This window comes from Crassostrea angulata, chromosome 5, assembly GCF_025612915.1.
Source record: "Crassostrea angulata isolate pt1a10 chromosome 5, ASM2561291v2, whole genome shotgun sequence".
NCBI lineage: Eukaryota > Metazoa > Mollusca > Bivalvia > Ostreida > Ostreidae > Magallana > Magallana angulata.
The window spans coordinates 61572782-61587431 of record NC_069115.1 but is presented as its reverse complement, the minus strand read 5'-3'; the positions used below and the strand labels follow the sequence as shown (position 1 = coordinate 61587431).

At 32.5% G+C, this 14650-nt stretch overlaps 1 protein-coding gene across 1 annotated transcript; it reads left to right on the top strand.

Moving 5' to 3' along the window:
* Window positions 1-519: 519 nt before the first annotated feature.
* Window positions 520-5671, top strand: LOC128185546 (uncharacterized). Its single transcript, XM_052855119.1, has 5 exons — window positions 520-628; window positions 873-2177; window positions 5029-5094; window positions 5190-5279; window positions 5483-5671. Exons 2-5 carry the CDS (start codon window positions 873-875, stop codon window positions 5669-5671), a joined length of 1650 nt encoding a protein of 549 aa, XP_052711079.1. The 5' UTR covers window positions 520-628.
* Window positions 5672-14650: the final 8979 nt, after the last annotated feature.

Below are 14650 nucleotides of genomic sequence, written 5' to 3'. Positions count from 1 at the left end.
TACAATGGAAATCTGAGTTATCCCCTTATACCGGGAAACCTTACCTTAATTTCATGGGTTTTTGAGAATAGTTTTTCCTCGAAAATCTGTAAATAAGGCAAAGTTTAAAGTTAGGTACTAGTATGATAATAACTAGTATAAACGTATAACGTATTACACATTAAAGGCTGTTATTTTAAAAAATAAAATAGAACATTATAAGTAAACATAAATTTAAGTTTATTTTACGTAAAGTATTCATTTGGAGACAGTATCTATGCCAACTTTGATGAAAATTTTAAACTCATTAAACTGAGCATTATATCCTTTTGTTATACTTAATAATACTTTGTATAAAACAAACCACAACACCACAGGGCATCGTTGAATTGCCGTAGAACTACATGTATTACATTAGACATGTCTCTCGGACGTCTGTATTATCACTTATCTAGCGAATAAGATTGCGCAGTATTATCACCTTTTGTGAGTGTATGGTTATAAGAGGACATATCAAGAATGGTTGTGTAGAGGTCAGCTTTCGGTTATTACACGGGACAATAATGGCAGACAATTACTCTTCATACAATACGGCCGGCTAATGACAGCATCCCCATATTTAAAACACTTGTCGTCAACTTCTTGAGAGGTACTTCTTTTGTTTTCATGGATGTTATTTTAATTTTAATACAGTTACCATAGATTTTTGTATTGTCAAAATAATTTCTTTATTACTGATATATAAATCAATTATAATTATTTTGTTTATGTGAAAATATGGATTTCAATCAAGCGATATAATTACGTGATATTTTAACGTTTCAATTTGATAAATGTCTGCAATACATGTGTTTGTCGTTTAATGCATTGTACATGGATATATTTTTTAACAGATGACGGAAAATGCTAGAAACAAACTCAAGAAAATCATACATTTTTGCAAGTCCTTCGGATACGCTGATCATGACAATATTTCTCAATGCATTAGGGCCACATTGGATGACGCACCAGATAAAGTTATATCTTTTATCGACTTAATATGGAAAGTCTTAAAAGGACTAGATGGTAGGAAAAGAAAAGAGGTTATTGTAGAAGGAATACAGATATTAAGCAGTACATTGTCATTGTTAGGGTTACCCATTCCAATAATGAGTATAGCTTCAAATGTTTTTTCACTTGGAGGATTTCTTCTTAAGATTGTTTTTTCTTTGACTGATTTCGAAAGTGTTTTAAAAACAAAAAACAAGGCACTTGATACAATACAACACGAACTAGCTGGTCTAGCTGCACGATTGGAGAGAACTGAAAAGTTTATCGATTTAGTAGATAGTCAGGAATGCACCGGAAAAAATACACTTAAAATGTTGAGGAATGACATCGATATGCAAATTGGAGTCGAACAAATTGGAAATTTAAAAAGTCGCATCAAGAGCCTTATGTCAGGAAAAATGGAAGACTGGTTTACAGCTTTGGAGTTAATAAAATTATTTGTTCGAATCTCTACCTTGCGGCATTCACTTTTAATTCGAATACTGACATGCTTGAAGTCAAATAATTTCATCCCAGCCACAGACACGGCTATACAGAAGCATATTAAGGAAGAAAGAAGGGAAAACCAAAGATTTCTATCAAGTTTTTTCTCTGTGCCATCACTTGAAACTGTTGGTATTTTATCCATTTACGACCCAACAAAAGAGGAAGAAATCGATACGTATATTAAAGATATGGGTTTGTCTTATCAGAATCTTAGAGCAACACTACATGACAAAGTCGTTCAGCTCATACCATTTTCGAATACATCTATCGTCTGTGGCAGAGCAATATTTTCATTCTGGTCTGTAAGATCGATGAAAAGATCATGGAATGCTAAAAATGTTAGAAAAGACTTTAGATTTACTGCAATAAAAGATACATTCAATCTTTTTTACATACAATCACCAGATTTCGATGAATATGTCTATATGAAAGAGAACAACTATTGCAAATACAAAAATATTTTTTATGTGCCAGACAATGCGCATTGGCGGGTTATTCTTGTTTACGATATGGCAGGAGTTCACCAACCACAATTTGAATTCCGTTGCATTCTAAGCACCAAAAAATGGCCTGACAAATTTCTTTACATTGAAAAATCATATTTTGAATGTGCAAAGGGACTAGAAAAAAATTCTAAACTGAGTATTGACTGTTTATTTACGGTAAGATCACTATACTTCTACCTATACACAAAAGATGTTACATGTTATAACAATAATTTCAGTTTGTATATCTCCCAATAATAAACCCACATATTTATAACTGCTATAATGGCAAGAACCTTTAGGTTAATTTCTACCCAGAGTTATCGTTCCTGTTTTGCTCCACTTATACCTCTGTTAACGTCTAAAAAGTAGTGCCACGAAATCATTGGTAATGGAGTATTACTCCGAGGAATAGTTTTTTGTTTGTTACCGTGATTTACCAATACATTCTTTTTATTTTCAAATGTAGATTGAATACATATAAAACTATAATTTATAATATCATGATTGAGAATGGGTTTTGCCAAGATTCTTGGCATTTAGACGTTAACAGAGGTGTTGTAGCGCAAAGTAATACGCCCGCTGGTGAGAGATTGCCTTTAGGTCATAGACAAAATGTTATAAAAAAAAATCTTACATGAAATCAGGGCTTTACTAGTGATTTTGTTATCATCATAACGGAAAATAAATATAAATGGAGCAAATACATAATGTAACAACAATAACTATTTTGAATGTTTAATTATACCCGGTTTTCTTCTTCAGAAATTTCGGGTATATCGTTGTTAACTTGTTCCGTCCGTCCGTCTGTAACGTTCTTCTTTCTCAAACTGCTCTAACATCTGAAAAAAAAACCTGAACTCTTGGAGTTGAGTTTGATTTGGGGTGTAATGATGTATTAAAAAAAAAGGTTTCAAAAATTCTTTGGTAGTCTAGAGGAACAAATAATTGGTAAAAAATATCGTTTTTTCACAAAAAAAAACTTTCTTCCTCGAACTCCTCCGATATTTTCAAAAATGGACAAATCATTTCTTGGAATATTTTTGGGGTGTCCTATAAATGCAGAATTCGGTTTCAGAAATTGAAGTTTTGTCCAGGGGGTCATTTGGTAGCTAAAAAAAATGACTTTTTTTCCCAAAACAGTTTGGGTTTTAAAACGTCAACAATTTTTGCAGTAGCCAAATGATCATTTAGAATATGATTGGAGGTGTCATTTTGAAGTGTGATCATGTTTCAGAATTTTTAATGTCTTGGGGATCGGTGGGTAACAAAAATGGCGTTTTTCGAGAAAAAACAGCATGGTTCCCACAACTCCTCTTACAACTTTTGGAATAGATACGTGATCACTTGGGGTATGATAGGGGCTGTCCTATAGATGTGCAATACATTTAAATTCCGTCCAGGAAATTAAATAATAGCAGAAAATTGACGAGAGAGAGAGAGTATATGGAGTAAATTATAGATGATGCAGATAAACGAACTATCAATCGATAGTTATGAAGTGACAAATCAATGTCTAGCATATCTTATAAATTTATTTAACTTTGAAATGTTTTAAAATTCTTTAAGAAGGGAGCAATGATAAATATATATATATATATATATATATATATATATATATATATATATATATATATATATATATATATATATATACTGTAAAACGAAAAAATATGGCGCACTACAAATTTTAGCGCCTTTGGCGCAACTGCCTCTGAGCGCTAAAATTTATAGTGCGCCAACGATTTTCCATATGTAATAAATTTCTTCAAGTTGCAGAACAATAACGTCAGTCCATTTTTAAGTCTATATAGAAGTGTTCATTTAAATATCAGAGGCTGTCGGTTCTGTTTGTTTAAACAATTACACAGGTAAACGGTATGGGTTATCGGGTACAAAGGCCTAAACATGTTTTAATTAATTTAGTTTTAATTGCTTTTTAATATCTCTCATTAGCACCTTGAAAATTGGGCTTCTTCCCATGCCACTTCCATTTAGCGCCAGGAAATTTAGTTTGTTAGTTCATAATGCGAGAAAAATAATCATTCATTATGTCTCGTGTGGGATAGTGAAATTCCACCTCGGGGCCAAGATTCACGGTCTAGGACTCGGCAGAGCCTGGTCCTAGACCGTGAATCTTGTCCTCTCGGTGGAATTTCACTATCCCACAATCGTAATAATGAATGACTCTACTATTCTCCCTCTCTCTCTCTCTCTCTCAATCAATCAATCAAGTCACGAGCGGCAATGTATAAACTCCGCCCAACTGCGATCGGATTGGAAAAAGGTCAGTTAAAACATTACGTAGAAACTTTTCTGAAGTTAAACGCTTCTACGAAATAAACAATAAAGTATAAATATATAAATCTTTCCCCCCAAAATAATGTTACCAAACAGTGAAGCGCAATGGGTTTGAGCGTAACATTAACTACGTGTCTGTAAGTAGAGAGTTCAATTCCTTACGGTAGTATGGGACATCTGTCGATATTAATGTGGATTAAAGTATATTGTAATAAGAATAAGTAAACATTGTAAAACCCCCAATCTGGATTCATATCTGAGATTTCAAATTTCAAATGCAAACAATTCAGCCCCAAATTGTACATAAAGGGCTGCTCATGTGTATTATGGGACATCATCCATTATGAAATTTATAATTTAAAAGATCACCGGAAATGACCTTCATTTTTACTAAAACTGGTACAAAACAGTTTTATTTAGGGGCAAACACTTGGTACGGGTATTACTGTCTAATGACAGCATCTAGTTTAACTTACAAAAGAAAAAGCTTTAGGTTCGTGTGCATACGTTTGCATTTTAAAGAGTCTTTATGTGTTTTTATGTGTTTGCAAAAAAAAAATAAAATTAAAGGTTGTATGTGGATGAATTTGAAACATTACACTGTTTTATAAGTAAAATGTCTTTAACTGGGCGATCTACCTACTTAATTACTTTACATTTTTTATATTTGAAAGATATTCTATCCAACAAAATTATCTTCACTTATACTAATTAGTATTTATTATAGCTCAGAGAAACATATCCTTTAAGAAGTGTCTTCAAAAAGACAGAACATGGAGGTACTGGAGCTGAAGTATGTATGACTGTAATATTTCTTGTATTAAATACATTTTTCACATCATTTTCCCTTTGTATTTCATGTATCACTTTCTTGATTTAAAATTAAAGATTATTCTTCCTAATGATTCAACAATCTCTGTGCCAACAATGACACCGCTTGGAACGTTAACAGACGATGAAATTAATGACGAATACACGGTATTAATTCTATATTTACTTAAAAAAAATAAAATTACTCCTTTGTTCGATCAAATACTTATGCACATTTAAATAATATTAACAAATGTGAGCCATATTTGATAAAATATCATCAAACGCCTAACTAACAAACAAAGACTGTGAAATAAAAAGAAGTACTCGTATACCCAGTGAATTTTAATTCTTTTTTTTTAAACTTTCAGGAGATATCGAATCAAAACGCAGGAAGTTATACTGAAGAAATACAAAATTCAATTGTTTCCATTCAATCCTTCATCGATGAAAGGAAAGTAAATGTGAAAAAAGATATTGACAGAATAGCGAAATTTATCTCAGAAAAGAAAGATCAAGAATTTTGTTCTTATTTAAAGAAAATAGCATTCCTTGCTTAGCTGGAGATTGTTTTACTGATAGTACCATGGAAGGGGTCTTGTAGATGATATCAATTAATTTCGAGCTATTTCAAGAAGAATTTGAATTTGATTCAGTTTTAAGGCAAATGTTGAGGGTTTGTGGTCTTGTTTTAAGTTGTATTTGGAAAATTGATGATATCAATTCTTACGTAACGCACGATTTGAAACAAGACGATACACATCGCTTACATATTGAAAAAGATCTACGTTCAATTAGGCGATTTGAAATCTCTCTAAATCAAATTGAGTGTGCAGAAAATATAATGGAAAGAGATATTCGGGAAATGAAAAGCGATGGGGTATTTTGTAAGGAGTTAAAATGTCTTGCAAAATTGAGAAAAAAGGTGAAATCTGATCCTCGTTTATTGGTAACCAGTGTTAAAATTAGCATCTTACAGCTAGCCGTACTATGGCAAATGTACGCCGTCGCAAAATGTCCTGGTCATAGTAATATAACTGCAAATACATTACGAAATACTATATTGTTACACAAAAACGATGAAAAATCCTTTTTAAAAAGCATCTTTGAGTGCCGTCTGCCAGTGGATGACTCTGTGAATATGACTTTGTTCCATAAATACGTGGCTTGCATTGATTGCTGATCGAATATTACTCAATAACTACCAAATTACCCAGGTTATTCTCGGAGTTAAACATTTGTCGTTTTTCCCTTTTTAAAGACAGACAACTAAAAGTCCATCACCTTTTGTAAACGCATATTTGGTGGAAAAAAGACAAAATAACTGGTAAAGTGACGTTTGAGATTTAGTAAATTGATATATTTGATACAAATCCCTGTAATGAAATGTTTTTGATGATTGTGAAGATATGGATGTTCGTTACATCAATTATTTAAGTTTATGAGAGCTTTACCAATCATGTCAATTCTCAATTCGACTGTCTGCAACATTTTAAAATGCACATTCTTTTCTTGGAACTTTAAAAGGAGTTCTTTGACTAAAAGAAAAACAAAAACAAAAAGCAAACAACAAAAAACTGTGAACCTAAGGAGATTGACGGTTTGGTTTTTGTTTACATATCTGTTATATTGGAGGAGAAATTATTTTAAAATGATTTTTCCTGTATACACATGTAATGTTACTACGACCTTAATAAAGTAGTTCAACTCTTTTATCAAGTGTTTTTATTGATATGGTCATGTTTACAGTCAATTACGTGTAAATAAAGGCTTTGTTTACATAACATACATACCAATAAGCTAAAAATCGTGAATGATTGCGTCTATGTGAGAAAACAACTACTGTTAAAAAAAATATATCTAGTAACTCTAGATTTTTGCATTTTGTTTTGATAAAAAGATAATATAGACATGTTGTACATTGAAATTTTAATATTTCAACTGGTTTTGATTTTATTTTAAACACATCTATTTTATTTTTAATGAATAAGAACATATTTGTAATCATGGTATTTTTTAATATAAAAACTATGTACAAATCATGCAGTTTTTTGTATCGGTACCGGAAACGGACAATTGGAAGTGAATAACGAAAATAAAAGCTGGTATTTTTTGTACGTTTGCTTAGTGTACATTACTGTTTATCAGGACAGATGAAACACCAAAGAAAGTCTGTTAAATTTGTTAAAAACATCAATTGTTTGAATCCTTCCGGTGAGTACCGGAAGTGACGGTTGAGCAAATGAAAGCGGTTAAACGCATTATCTATCAAATTTCTCTCATCTATATAAGTTACGTTTATTGATCACTTGACTTTCTGAGATCTCATGGGTGAAACAATTATATGAAAAATGCTTAGAGATATTTGAAATATCTCACCGGAAGTAGAATTTTTTGTTTTTATTTAACATAGGAACGTGATATATGAAATGATTAATACTTATATTTTAATTCTATATAACTTAAATTAAATGCAAAAAAAATATTTTTTGAAATGCTTCCGGTGACGACTGGAAGTTATGACGAACAAATAAAAATAGTTTAAGGACATTTACAAGTATATGTCTTTAATTCTACAAAGTCTGAATGCTCAAGTTTTTATCATATTTGAGATCTCAATGTCACAAGCTTTTTGTCGCGTGACAAGAAACGGAATACAGGAAAGGAACTTTGGGAAAAAATGAAATAAATTCCTCGAGATATACTTTTTTCTATCAATGTTGAAATTGTAAGAAAACTATCGAGCCATCTCTAAGATATCTTGTGTACAAAAATTAGTACCCAATTTTCGAGCCTAGTGAGCTCTTAAAAATGGCGCCACTGGCGTAAAACAAAAAAAAATAGGCACAACTTCAGACTATGGTCTACCTATCCTAAAAATTTCATATTCATATATCTGATAGTTTTCGAGCTTAAATGTGCACAAAATGGTCGTTTAAGTTACATAATGAGCGATATATCGGTACCGGAAGTGAAGACGGCAAAAATATTAAAAACAAAATAATTCAGATCACTTCCAATCATCTGTGAAAAAAATGGTGTGAATCAGATGGTTAGTTTCCGAGAAATCGCATGCACAAAATTTGTGGAAAAAAATAACTAGGTACGATCTCGTTACGAGTAACGAGTAGGTCCTTTGTTGTTGTTTTTAAACGATACGATTAAAATATCAATGAAATTTCAGAATTCCCCTCAACCACTCCCTTTAAGATAATATATACGAGTGTCAATATCCTTTAAATGCTTAACAAAGTGTTTTGCTTTTTCACATACAGCACATTAAAGATTTAAGATTTACGTCCCCTAAAATCCCGAATTACGTCATCAATGGGTGTGGCAACGGGTTTTTCAAACTGATATTGTTACAATCAACAACTTTGTTTTTATAATGCATTACGTGATCTTAATCGTTTCAAAGTATGTGTAAAAGACTTGGCCCCTAATTTCATGGGCAAGTCCCTTTTTCTTGAGTTCATTTGAAAGGTCTCACGAATACTTACATTTTTTGTTCTTACACTTATCTAAACTTGTTGTTAATTTTTTTAAGATACAAATGATCGAATATTTTAGGGGCCAGCCTTCTATATCTTTAATGCAGATAGACATTGGTGTTAATTAATTGTAATTGATTGATTAAAGGAATCGATTAGAACCATCAATGCAAACATTTTCTCTTCTACAATGCTAAACAAAATATGTCTCCTTCTCTAGATATATTGCATCAAATTTTTTTGAGTACTCTGGCCCCAAAAATCTCTATTTTTGTAATAAGTGGCAATGATTTTACCTGATGGATATTGTTACGATCAACAACTTTGTTTCTATATTGCATTAGAAAATCTTGATCGTTTTAAAGTAATTTGTAAAAGAATTTACGTGTGTCTTGGTCTCTAATTAAAGGGGACAGCCCCTATTTCTTGAATTTGTTGGAAAGAACTTTTGATTTTCTACGACTTTTATTACATATGTTTAAAAAAGATATCAACTACTAAAAAGATACAGATCAAAACGTTTGATAATTTTGATTCGAAATCGTATCCAATTTTCGTGTCTAAGCGAGCTCAAAGAAATGGCGCCACTGGCGTAAAACAACATAAAAGTGCACAACTTCAAACTATAGGCTTCCTATCCTGAAAATTACATAGTTAAATATCTGATAGTTTCTGAGATCTGCTCTGCAGAAAATAGGTCGTCAAAATTCACAAAATCCGCCGTTAGTCGGGACCGGAAGTGACGACAAAAAAAATCAAAAATGTATTAAGTTAACATCAGGTCCAATCATCTATGAAAACATATTGAATTCTGTTAAATAGTTTTCGAGAAATCGCGTGCACAAAATTTGGGGAAAAAAATAAGAAGAGACAGTTCGAAAACAATAAGGTCTTCGCTGGAAACAGAAGACCTTAAATAATGTATTATTTTTGGATGTATATCGGGATATAAATACGGGTTGGTGCGTGATCAAATCTTCCATAAAGCCCTTCAGCAGTCCGTATTTACATCCCGATATACATACAAAAGTAATACATTATTTCTTTACTAACTACATTCATGACAAGTTCTTTCAACGAGGCGGACTTTTTCTAGGGCTATAATATTGGGTCCTACCTTTGAAATAAAAGATAATCGGATTAAGACACTGTAAATTATTTGGATGCAGCATTTCAATTGGGCGGACCTTTTCTTATACTATAATATTATGTTATACCCCCTGAATCAAAATGTAATTTAAACAAACATCAATAAAATCATGTTCCATTATGTATTAATTACTAGTGCTTAATGCATTGTTAAATTACTTATACCAACATGTTTTTTTTCAACGGGTAGACATTTTTTAGGAATTATTTAAATTAAAAGATCATCTGATTATATTAATAGCAAGCATCAATATGAAAATTCGTTATCTGCATCCAGTATTTCAATGAGGTGGACCTTTTCATGAACTATAATATACACGTACAGGTAAGTTAACAAGTGAATGTGGCAGACGTATACATATGATATCAACATCTAATTTGCCATAAGTAAAGGATAAAACATGTCTTATTTTCAGGCTAAAGTGAATACCAAATTACATAGTTCTTTTTCATTTTTAACATAAAAAGCCGCAAATGTTTAGACATTGAAGATTTTTTCCAGTGATAAGGCTAATTGTATTTTTGCGATAGCCTTTGTTTAAGTACTGATTTCAATGCATGACACACCACCGCTTTTCATATAGTTTGCTTGTAAGAATTAAGCATTCACTTAAAATATGATTAACCTCCTGAACATTGAAAACTTAAGTCTTAAAGCGCTGCGTCAAAAAATGGGTGTACAAAAAAATGGTATTCAAAGTAACAGTTCCAGTGATGATGGACCCTCTACCTCCTTCATTTGATGAAGGACCCTCTACCTCAGTGGCAAAACCCCCAGAAAACATACCTGTCTAGATTTGGAAATAGGAGTGCATACAAACATGTGCATAAAGTGGAAGTTGGTTGGATGCATGCGGGTAAAGAAATAAGAACGCCTACGCCTAGTAGTGGCACAAGAAAACCGAACCTCCCCAAATCGTGCAAGAAGGGTGAATCTCAGGAAGTAAAACCCCCTTTTTCCCAAGAAGGAAAATCCCCAATGGTTCAATCGAAGATTTTGACTTTTCAGTGGCTGATCTTTCGCAAAGAGAACTTGATGTTAAGTCGATAAACGACTTGTACGTAGAATTCAAGATGACTACACTTCAAGTATACCTTATGAACTCAAAGAAACAGAGATAGAGGCGATTCTGCAGTAGATGACCCAAATTCTTCAGGATGAGAGAAACTTCCCGATCCACAACTTACTGATGTTCATGGTGAAGAGGTTCCTGAAATCGCAAGAGCAAGCTCCGAAGATCCACTGAATATTTACGGTAACTGCATGGGTTATTCCAACACACCCGATCATACCACTGAAGATCATTTAGCCGCTGCAATATGAGCATCAACGCAGTGTCTGACGAGGTTTTCAGACTTTCTTATGTACCTGCAGGTAGTTTTTTACTCGATATCCAGAACTACATTTATGACCCATACCTTCCAGTCCAATTTTCCGGATCTTTCTCGAAAAGTGTATTTTTTATACGACCCCGTCGAATAAAAAGCTTCTCGAGTCATTTTTGAGATGTTTACCTGATATTGATAGATGTCTGATCAAAGGTGCTCTCGACAATCTTGATAGTGTAGATGAAAATGAAATCCACGCTTTTTCGAATTTGAGGCTTAGAGTGTTTCCCTCCAAAGACAACTTAAGAAGCTTGTGGTTGAGTTGGCACGCCATGAACTTATCAAAAAGCCGTCTTTTGTAACCCTCTGCTGGTTTCCTTTTTTACGTTGTCATTTGAAGCCTCTGATGGGTAAACTGGAATACAGGTATAAGCAAAGCACATATAGTCATCACCAGAAAAATTCTGAATTTGCTCGTTTTCCGAAAGGAAATGTCGAAGGCAGAGAAGGCAACAGCTGAAGCTCTGAAACGATATGTAAAGACGTGTACGACTGAGAAATTGGTCATGTTTTTGCGTTTTTGCACTGGATCGGACATCGTCATCGGAAAGAAGATCACTGTACGAATCACTCCTCCCATGTCTGATTTTTCATTCTGTCCAGTGGCTCATACATGTGGATGCGTGTTGGAGCTGTCCAGATATTACGATAACTTTCTCCTATTGAGGGAGCACATTGAAAATGCCCTTAAGACTAAAGTATTGAGGATGGGTATTGTGTGAATTTGCTATACTATATTTGGAAAACAATGTTAACTCTTTTGATTTTGATTATTTTGGAGCAAAGGGCAACCAGCTTCTTAAAATTCTTGATGAGAAAAACTTTTTTGTTTGTCAAACGTTTAACAATATTCATGTACAAGTGGGTTTTTTATTTGTGGTTTATTTTGTTACAACATTCTTACGTTATGAAACAAATAAAATTCATTGTTGTATTCATCTGTATTGTATTCTGATGCTGAGTGTGATAGCAAAACACATCTTTCTTTCTTACGTACCACATCTCTTCTTACAACGTAGACTATAAATATTCGTTTCGACGTATATTGGAAATATGATGAATAACATGAATTATATTATGTTTACATTAACCAAGTATTAATTCCTCAATTCCTTACGAAATCTTATAGTTAATTCATAGCTTTATAGAAACAGACAGACTGAAATATACACGCCCTATTTATCGATAAGTCGAAATCTACAGCGACTGAAACTAACAAGAAATTGACTGACTGAAATTGAAACACCCTGCTTTTAGATTGGTGGAAGCCTACAGCGACCTAAAAAATCACGGACTGCACGAAATAATAATGATGATGTCAGACTCAAAGTCATAGGAGACAAATTAGCTGTTTCATTTAGCTTATGTACTTATGTACGTTAACAGTAATTGAATTAATTTTACTTACATTTTACAATCAATTTATCAATTAGTTATTAAAATAAAGATAAAAATATAAACAACTAGATACGATCTCGTTACGAGTAACGAGGAGGTCTTCCGTTCAATTTTTTAAACGATACCATTAAAATATCAATAAAATTTCAGAATTTCCACTCATCCTCTCCCATTCAGATAATGTATACGATTGTCAATATCCTTTCAAATGCTTAATAAAGTAACAAAGTAACAACAACTTTGCTTCTATAATGCATTACAAAATCTTTATTGTTTTAAAATTATTTGTTATAGATTTTAAGAGTGCCTTGGCCCATATTTTTAAAGGGCCAGCCCCTTTTTCTTGACTTCTTTGAAAAGGTATTAGAAATACAAACATTTTTTGTTCTTACAATCATTTAAAATTCTTGATCATTTTTGAGATATTTATAATTGAATATTTTAGGGGCCAGTCCTCTAGATCCTTAATGGGAAAAGAAATTCGTGTTTTGATATGTGGAATCGATTTAAATCATAAATTCATACATTTTCTCTTTTATGATGTCTAACAAAATATTTCTTCTTTTCTAGTTATATTGCGTCAAAGTTTAAGTACTTTGGCTCATAAAGATCCCTAATTACGTAATAAATGGGCGTGGCCATATTTTTTTCTAATAGATATTGGTACGATCAACAACTTTGCTTCTATAATGCATTACAAAATCTTTATCATTATTAAGTTATTTGTAAAAGAGTTTACGAGTGTCTTGGCCCCTAATTTAAAGGGCCAGCCCCTTTTTCTTGATTTCTTTCAAAAGGTCTTAAGAATACAAACATTTTTTTGTTCTTACACCAATCTAAAATTGTTGATCATTTTTGAGATACAAATGATTGAATATTTTAGGGGCCAGCCCTCTAGATCCTTAATGGGGACAGAAATTCTTGTTTTGATATGTGGAATCGATTTAAATCATTAATTCAAAAATTTTCTCTTCTATGATGTCTAACAAAATATGTCTACTTCTCTAGCTATATTGCGTCAAAGTTTAAGTACTTTCGCCCCTAAAAATCCCTAATTACGTAATAAATGGGCGTGGCAATAGTTTTTTTCTAATAGATATTGGTACGATCAACAACTTTGCTTCTATAATGCATCACAAAATCTTTATCATTTTTAAGTTATTTGTAAAAGAGTTTACGAACGTCTTGGCCCCTAAATTAAGGGGCCAGCCCCTTTTTCTTGATTTTGTTGGTAAGAACCTTTTATTATCTACTACTTTTGTTATATATGTCTTAACAAAATATCAACTGATAAAAAGATACAGAACAAAACGTATGAAAATTTTGAATGAAAATTCGTACCCAAATATTGTGCCTCAGTGAGCTCTAAGGAATATAGCCACTGACATAAAATTTAATAGGGCCTAACTTCAAGCTTTACTCTACATATCCTGAAAGTTTCAAACTCATATCTCTAATAGTTTCTGAGATCATCTCTGCACAAAATAGGTCGTAAAAATTACAAAATCGGCCGTAAATCGGTACCGGAAGTGACGACGTCAAAAACTTTAAAAACATATAAAATTCAAGTCACGTTCCATCATCTGTGAAAAAATGATTGAAATCGGTTGAATGGTTTGCGAGAAATCGCGTGCACAAAATTTGGAAAAAAATAATAATAATAACTAGATACGATCTCGTTACGAGTAACGAGTAGGTCTTCCGTTCAATTTTTAAACGATAGCATTAAAATATCAATGAAATTTCAGAATTCCCCTCAACCACTCCCTTTCAGAAAATGTAAACGATTGTCATTATCCTTTAAAATGCTTAACAAAAAGTTTTGCTTTTTCTTATACAGAACATTAAAGATGTAAGATTTTTGTCCCCTAAAATCCCTAATTACGTCATCAATGGGTTTGGAAATGAGTTCTACAAACTGATATTGTTACGATCAATAACTTTGTTCCTACAATGCATTACAAAATCTGTATCGTTTTTAAGTTATCTGTAATAGAGTTTACGACAGTCTTGACCCCTAAATAAAGGGGCCAGCCCCTTTTTCTTGAGTTCATTCGAAAGGTCTCACGAATTATAACATTTTTTGTTCTTACACTTATCTAGAATTGTTGT